The sequence below is a fragment of the Cucurbita maxima genome, unplaced genomic scaffold, assembly GCF_002738345.1.
Source record: "Cucurbita maxima cultivar Rimu unplaced genomic scaffold, Cmax_1.0 Cma_Scf00014, whole genome shotgun sequence".
In the NCBI taxonomy this organism is placed as follows: domain Eukaryota; kingdom Viridiplantae; phylum Streptophyta; class Magnoliopsida; order Cucurbitales; family Cucurbitaceae; genus Cucurbita; species Cucurbita maxima.
In genome coordinates, this window is record NW_019272030.1 from 1,500,127 (window position 1) to 1,508,313 (window position 8,187).

The window sequence follows — 8,187 nt, forward strand, 5'->3', positions numbered from 1 at the left end:
CCCCCCCCCCCCCCCCCCCCCCAATGAACATCTCTATTCCCAAGTACAAGTGTACAACACTCTATCTTAACTAAACTTGTGCAACCAAAATAAGGATTATTGCAATTCATATGTTCATCTTTTCCAGTATACATTCTTTGCTATACTTACAAGCATAGTCTTGAGGTATGCATGCTGATTAGTTCAGAGTTTCTTGCTTTCTGCAGCTTCGTCTTCACAGGGATGGCCATAACATCGGCACTGAATATGTGTCTGACCTTGTGGAGAAGGAACACGCTGCTCACAATCATGGTACTACCTTTTTTCATTATCCACATAATTGTTGGCCTATAAAGTTCTATTTTTTTTATCTTATGTTTCTTCTTGGATACTTTGATACATAATACTATCATTAAACCATCAGAGTAAAAGATAAATGTTACTACTTTTATAATTGTATCTTAAGTCAATTGTAATTTATCTCATTGAGGGGGAAAATCCTCATTTATTTTATCTGGAAGGTAAGATATTCTGACTTCTGAGAAGAGAAATCCAATATCATCCATGAACTTCTTTCATTTTATTATTAGTTTCTTTAATGAGAGATTTGAATTGAAAGAACGAAAATTGCATTAAGAAAGTATATAACGTGCTCGCGTGCAAAAATACTACTATTTAAAGTGGTTTCTCTCTCTATGAAAAAAGACGTTCATTTCAAACTCTAGAATGCAAGCTTTGGATTGAAAACAAAAATGGCCAATCCTATCTTCTTCTTCCTCATTTCTTTTCCTTTGTATTCTCTCCAAGCGGTCTTTGTCACTCCCATTTATAAAGACCATATTCCCTTCTCTACTTCATCTCCGTCCACCTCAATCTTTGCACCAGCCAGCCAGCCTCCACCTCGATCTCAGTAGCACCTTTTTCTTGGATCGGTTGCAAAAACCATTACAATTCTTCCCCTTACCACCTTGTCAGTTGCGATTCCTTTCTCCATTTCTTTGCACCAAGGTATTTGTGGCTCCTGTGTCGAACCTCCATCTCCAATGTGCACCACCACATCATGAACTACTTTCATTTTATTATTTTTTTAATACTTACCACCTCGTCAGTTGCGATTCCCTTCTCCTTTGCACCAAGGTTTTTGTGGCTCCTGTGTTGAAGCTCCATCTCTAATCTGCACCACCACATCATAAACTACTATCATTTTGTTGTTAATTTTTTTAATATGAGAGATTTTCATTGAAAGAATGGAGAAGTACATAAAAGGGGAAGAAAGGCAACTCGTGGTCAAAGGAGAATACAAAAGATTCATCTAAGAGGCCAAAAGATCATTCAAGCTATAATTGTTAAAAGTGGAGTAACGTTTACACCAGGTTAATACAGTTACTAAATGTACAGTTACCCATTAACCTTGTAAATGAACTTAAAAATTTGCCTTTCGAAATATCCTCAAAGATAGGTCGTACTGGTGGTTGTTATGAAACTCTTAGGATTTGATCTAAGAACCTTGTTGAAGAATAAGACCTTTAGATCTAAAGTATCCAAGAACCACAAAAACGATAAGGAATCAATCTAAGGGAAAGCTTTGGAATAGATTACCTTGATGATCAAGATCAAGAGTAAAAAAAAAATAAACTTGTTTCTCACTTCACAAGATAGCTTGATCAAGACTCTACTTGAATGACTATCATGCAAATTTAAACACAAGAAATGCAAAGGAACACGTTTATGGCTTAAGAAACATAATATGCGAACTTCATTTTAATATCCAAAATCTTCCCTACTAAAGCAACAACATGAATGTCCAGTTATAAGCTTGAAAATAAACCTTAAAGTAACATATGGTCAATTGAAAGATTGCAACTCTAATGCCCATCGATACCATAATGATCACTAACTAATGGTAATTTAAAACCTTAAAAATAATATTCTAAAATTGAAAAATTCAATAAAACCTCTCTAAATCTAAACATGTATGGTACAATCTTGCATCCATCATGAAGTCTTATGGCATGATTACGACACCTTATTTCGTATCCGTGGTGATCCAAGAAGGTCATGGGATCGATTTGCATCCCCTTCCTTGAGATGTTAATATTCCATGGCTTCTCTAAATATTAAATTGGTGTGGCTAAATGGTCAATGTTGAACTTAGGTGACCTTTGATAGGTGTGTTTCTTATGCAAGCCCAAGCGGTGCCTTAGGTGATTGCCTTGGATGCCTCTAGCTATATGGTCTCCTTTTGTAATCTTAGTAAAGAAATATTACACTACTTTTCTGGAGTACCTTCGACTAAGACAACTTCTCTCGTTTATTCTCTCTTTAAAATAGAAATGGACACAGTTAATTTAATGAAATTTTTATCACATATTCGACATCCCGGTCTTCAGTATTATGCTTCTAAAAGAATTTAGAGCTTAACTTGAGAACATGTGACTTCTCACTCTGGATAAATTTACGTGTACCACACAAGCTCTTCTGTTTCATGAGACGCCTAGTTGCCAACTTCGTGAAATGCCTAAATCTGTTGTATAATTAAATTACTTCTCTTTTTGCATCAAAATAACGTCATCTATATAACTTTTTGACAGATCATGAAGAGGAGAAAGATAATCTTCATATACACGGCTTTGATCAAGCTGCTAAAGATTTGGTCAAAAAGGTTAAGCAAGCGATATCTGAAGGTCAAGGCTGTCGGGTAATCTATATGCAATTCCTGTAAGATTATTACCTGCTGGTTCTAAATATGAGACAAGTGCAATCTTTTTGCAGGTTTATGGGGTTCTAGATGTTCAGAGGGTTGCTGGGAACTTTCATATTTCAGTTCATGGCTTAAACATTTTTGTGGCCCAAACGGTCAGTTTGCCTTACTTTTCTTTTGTGTAGTTTCTTCGCCTGATCTTGATCTCCCTCCAATATATATTAACATGGGTTCATGTTGTAGAAATTGACACAACTTTGGGAGTTTAGTTCAAATGCAAGATGTGTTGCCTTTTATTTCTTCCTTGTTTTCATGACGTCTTTCTGTGAAGCGTGTTCCACCTCCCTGTTCCAATAATTAGTTTGACCTTTTTCTGTTTTCTTTTCTTTTCTTTTTTTGCAGATTTTTGAAGGGTCTAAACATGTGAATGTCAGTCACATGATTCATGATTTGTCTTTTGGTCCAAAATACCCTGGAATTCACAACCCACTTGATGGTACAGTTCGAATTTTACATGACACAAGTGGGACCTTTAAATATTATATAAAGGTAAAAACCCGTGCATGGCCATAAGATACATTTGGCGCATAAATTTTTATTTCAAAGTTTGCAAGATAATTTGATGTATATTACTGCACGTACTGAAGTTGGTGGTGAGTAGCTACCTCCCTGCACCTCAACGCTCTCCCTTTCCCTTTCATTGCCCGTGTAGCTCATAGTGCAGCATGAACTGATTTGTAAAATCAGGAAATCATACTAAATAACATCTGAGAAGTTAGATGGTAATAATAGGATCCGTGTACTGCACCTGAGTCTGCCCTATTTATTCCAATTAGGAATAGTCTTTTACTTGATCGCCTATTTATTCCTTCTCTCATTAGCTATTATCTGTTTACGATAAACCAATAAACACTATATTTAACTATATTACATGTTTTCCATGTTTTGTTGCAGATTGTTCCAACTGAATATAAATATATCTCAAAAGATGTGTTACCTACCAATCAGTTTTCAGTCACTGAATATTTCTCACCTATGAATGACTTCGATAGGTCATGGCCAGGTTGGTTAATGCAATTTCATGTTATAATTTCCTTTTATAATGATTACATTCTACAGTCAGGAATGTATTTTTACCCCATGAGGAATATGCTTTAGAAAAATTATATATGTTCTTTGACATTAATTTATCAAATGTTAATAGATAGGACTAAATGATGTTTATTTGGTTATTCAAACTCCTTGAGAAACCAGGTTGAAACTTACCATCGTTTTCAATGATGTGCAGCTGTTTACTTCTTATATGATCTATCACCAATCACAGTGACCATCAAAGAAGAAAGACGAGGTTTTTTCCACTTCATAACTCGGCTTTGCGCTGTGTTAGGCGGTACCTTCGCTGTGACAGGTTTGAGAAATTATCGATCTGCTGTGTGATTTTGGAATCCTCATGTGATCATGTTAAGCAAAAGTAACATAGAAGTAGAACACTTCCAGATTGAAGTAAATCGTTTTGGGTCATACTGAATCGTTTTGGGCCATACTGAGTTCTTTTTGCTCAGTACAACAAATGAATGTGGGGTACTAGTTTCTGATCACATTAAGGCATAATCACTCCTCGGATCCCCCATATCTTAGAGTGCTGAAGTCATTGCTTTATCATTATTCCAGCCTCAAAAATGATGATTTCTTCTGCTAAAATCACAGGAATGCTAGACCGTTGGATGTATCGGTTTCTTGAGGCTCTGACAAAACCAAAACGTAGAAGTGCAATGCATTAAGACTTGTTGGGGGTTTCAATCTCCACTAATACATTTATTCATCAGCAAAAGAAAGCTGCTGCTGAAATACTATGAATAGATCCGCAAGCATCCGGGCGTGAATGTGGAAGTCGTGGAGGCGACAGATGAAAAACTGGCTTCGGGCTTCTTTGGTGGAACCGGGTGCTTGAACAAAAGTGCTAGTCTTTCTCCTAAAAATTTTCCCCAATTTCTAGTTGCAAGTAAATTAGTGAATGCTCTTTTGGTTGTCTAATGTTCAAAGAACTACAAGGGATGAAGCATTATTATACCCATTATTTTGATAATTCCTATCAGTCATCTGTTATTGATTCATTCTCAACGTACAACCTAATATGATTTTGATTTATGATACCAAATACCGGTTCTTATGAAAAGGTTCCTGATTGTTCTATTTCAAGCATTTCACTTTTTTCTTTTGGTGAATTTAGTTTTTATTCCTTCATAACAATTGTCCGCATTCAATGTTTTCTTTTTTTATCAGTAATAATTGTTTGATTGAGTTAGCAATTTATTACTTTTGTATTGGTTTATCATTTTTATCGCTTCATTCTTGTAATATGAACTCAAATAAAGTGATCGAAACAATCATAACGTTAGTTTGGTGGAAAAAGTAACAAATCTGTAATTCAAGTGAGCACAACTGGAACCTTAGATCGATCATCTTATATGAGGAGTCATGGTCTCTATCGTACTTTCCATCACCTTATGTTCCACTAAAAAGGAGAATCTAATTCAAGTTTTGTTTCTTAGAAATATTTACAATTGAATAAATTTTCTCTTGGATCATTTCAAAATTGTAGGACCCTTAAAGATCAACATCGAAAATAGCCCCCGAAAATGGGGCGTTGTTCGTGAAGATAAGAGTCCCCCACCAAAGGAAAACACATCCATTGGTCCTTCAAACAGAGCCTTTTGTTATGTTAAATTATCATCGAGTTATGAATTAAAAAACGTGCAGGCGTCTTGCAGAAGATGAAAATCTTGACCAAAGAAAAATTAGGGGGGGTCCCAATACGTATTGCCAAAAAACTAGACACAAAATACAGCACTAAGAATTTTTATAGAACCAACGACTTTTTGAAAGAAAATGTAAATCAAGTAGGAGGAAAAAATATTCACGACATACAAAACTTGACAATCTGAGTTGAAATGAAATGACCACCGCATTCTTTTACATTCTCAAAGGCTCTATTGAACAAAATAATGAAGTAAAAGAGCAAAATTTATAATGATATACCATACACAAGTCTAATACATGAACCTTATTGAGACAAGACACTCGGGAATAAATCTATTGGTGTATTAAAGGGGAGATATGCCAAATAACCTGACCTCCATTCGCAGGCCAAAAATCGATGATACTCGGGCTATATGTTGAACTGGAGCAATTACATGAAGTCGTAGTCATCGATAGCATCATACGTATTGGCAATCATGTCATCATCTGCTTTTTCAACATGGAGCTGCTTCTTCTTCACAGCTGCAGCAGTTCCCAACAACAGGAAAAAATTGAAACAGTTCACATACGTCACACACTCATTTGGTCCGTTAAAACGTTGTAAGCATTCGGAAAAGGAAGACAGCATTGGGAGCATAAATGTAAGTATTTACCCGTCTTCTTTTTACCAGCATTGGCTTCCTTCTCCGCTTTTAGTTTTTCATTTGCAAGTGCAGTAACAGAAGAAGCAACTTCCTTAGCATCCGCTGCTTTTAAAGAAGTCATCGACAGTCTCATGGCATCTTTAAGCAGATTAATATAATGGAAACTTTTCTGCAACAAGAATATTTAAGGGAAAGCTCATGAGAATGAGTTATGCTCATACATTGAAAGACAAAAATGACAAAGAAGGAAAAATTGTATAAACCTCATATGGGCGAAGTTTATGAGAGATCAGCTCTGCATATTCCAAGAAGTCACTCTCAGATTTTGGAATGAAATTATCAAGAGTCTTCTCATCACCTCTCTTTCCAAACAACTCGGTAGTGGACTTATAATCAGCTTCTTCCACTAGCCTGCCACAATTTGGAAACAAAAAGAAAACAAAACCTCAGTGAGTGATTAAGATCATATGTAGAGCATACCACTACAGCCAAAGACACAAGCATAGGCTCTTTGAATTAAGTTTAATGTGTTCATTTTCACATGGGCTACTTTTCGAGATCTTCTTCAGTTAACAAGAGAGAGAAAAACATGAAAAAAAGAAAAGAAAAGAAAAGAAAAGGAGAAAAAATCAAATGACTGCACAACGACTAGCAAGTGCAGGTGCCAAACAGGACAAAATTGGCCACACACCACGCTCAACCAGGCTCAAGGCGCACTGAAGCACAATAGCCAGTAGGACCAACGCGCAATCAGATGAAAAAATGTGGGCCTTTTGATGTGAGGCACACTACATGTAAAATATACAAAAATATATGACAAGTATAACAAGAAACCTTCCTGTATAAAAATTAGGTTTAACAAAGAAAAATATTTAAAAAAACAAACGGAAGTCCTTTAAACATTAGTACACATCCATCTCCAACCGAGACGGGGAGCTATCATGTTTTATTGATTATTACTCCATTCTCAGTATTTCACCTCAATGGGCTCTATTTTTCTCTCATTCTATTTCGGTGTGCTCTACCATCTCCAGCAAGTTGCCAGTGGTCTGTTGAGCCAGAAGATGGAAGACAAGTTGCTGGCTTAGTCCAGCATTTGGCCAACACCATCCCTCACAGCCACCCTTGCTATCTAGGATTAAATATATAATTTATTTCTAAAGAAGCTCACCCCCCCCAGAGCACAATAGAAGGCGTGAACTTTGGCCATGCCTTCCTAACGGTGCCTCCTGCCTAGGCGCACTGAGAAAAACACTACACCCAACAGCAAACTGGAAATATATTGACATTGACTATAGAAGAAAGGAAAGCCAACTTGCAAGTCTGAAGACCAAGAAAAAACAACAAAGTGAGGAGACTCCTCTCAACCAAATAGTTGACATAAACAAGGCATTTTTCGAAATGGCTATCAAAGCAAGAACAGAAACTGTTGATCTATTAAATCTAAACATTCTTCTGAAAGGGAACTCAAGGACCATGAACAGATATCAAAGCAAGGAGACCATAGAAGCGTATCCCTACCTTGAAATTAAGTGAATCCGTATTCACTTGCAATTACTTGGGGTACTGCCAACACTTGAGGTTCTAGGGGAAACCACTATAACCATATACACAGGAGGGCAACAATATTTTCACAACCCAAATTTCCAGTCCTATACCAACCTTCTCACACAAGGTATTGACCATGGAAAATGCTAGGCTTGACCAAATGCAACACCTTCCCATGAGAAATCTCTCATAGTTCTAACTTCTCCATTAATCAATGAGTAAATCAGACACTAAACACCAACCTAGAAATAAAATGCGTGACATTCATAATTCACGGATTTATCCTCAATGAGAAGTCAAAGTACAGGACCATTAATTATTAAAGCAATCAACAAGTTCAGTTTGATGAAACTTTCATCAAATATAGACAGAAGGGAACAAAAAACTGTTCATAACTTCTTTCTTCAATGAGAAACTGGCATTCCTTAATGCATAGAGCATTGCCTCCCTAATTAAGTCAACATTAATTCCAAAAACAAATTGTCCTGAATAAATATAGTAAGTGAAGATAAACTCAAAACAAATAGAAATCCATCCACCCCCCACCCCCCCCCC

General features: G+C 36.4%; 2 protein-coding genes and 1 long non-coding RNA gene across 7 annotated transcripts in view; 1 reads left to right on the plus strand and 2 right to left on the minus strand.

Moving 5' to 3' along the window:
• LOC111489502 (endoplasmic reticulum-Golgi intermediate compartment protein 3-like) overlaps positions 1-4,851 on the plus strand; it is a 9,293-nt gene extending 4,442 nt beyond the window's left edge. For all 4 annotated transcript variants that reach the window (XM_023137751.1, XM_023137752.1, XM_023137753.1 and 1 more), the window contains 7 exons: positions 207-291; positions 2,571-2,677; positions 2,752-2,835; positions 3,083-3,229; positions 3,635-3,743; positions 3,969-4,088; positions 4,388-4,851. In XM_023137751.1, coding sequence (XP_022993519.1) covers positions 207-291; positions 2,571-2,677; positions 2,752-2,835; positions 3,083-3,229; positions 3,635-3,743; positions 3,969-4,088; positions 4,388-4,461 — 726 coding nt within the window. In that variant the 3' untranslated portion in view covers positions 4,462-4,851. The remainder of the gene's footprint in view (positions 1-206; positions 292-2,570; positions 2,678-2,751; positions 2,836-3,082; positions 3,230-3,634; positions 3,744-3,968; positions 4,089-4,387) is intronic.
• LOC111489503 lies at positions 590-2,785 on the minus strand. Its single transcript, XR_002719390.1, has 2 exons — positions 2,711-2,785; positions 590-1,153 (listed from the first exon to the last, which is right to left on the minus strand). It is a non-coding gene; the product is annotated as an uncharacterized LOC111489503 (long non-coding RNA).
• Positions 4,852-5,523: 672 nt separating the features above from the next.
• The window catches only part of LOC111489417 (eukaryotic translation initiation factor 3 subunit J-like), a 6,847-nt gene continuing 4,183 nt past the window's right edge, over positions 5,524-8,187 (minus strand). Inside the window, exons 6-8 of one of the 2 annotated variants that reach the window (XM_023137606.1) lie at positions 6,348-6,495; positions 6,094-6,253; positions 5,524-5,962 (exon numbers count right to left, since the gene is read on the minus strand). In XM_023137606.1, the coding sequence (XP_022993374.1) occupies positions 5,871-5,962; positions 6,094-6,253; positions 6,348-6,495 (400 nt within the window). In that variant the 3' untranslated portion in view covers positions 5,524-5,870. The remainder of the gene's footprint in view (positions 5,963-6,093; positions 6,254-6,347; positions 6,496-8,187) is intronic. The other variant, XM_023137605.1, reaches the window with a different exon arrangement.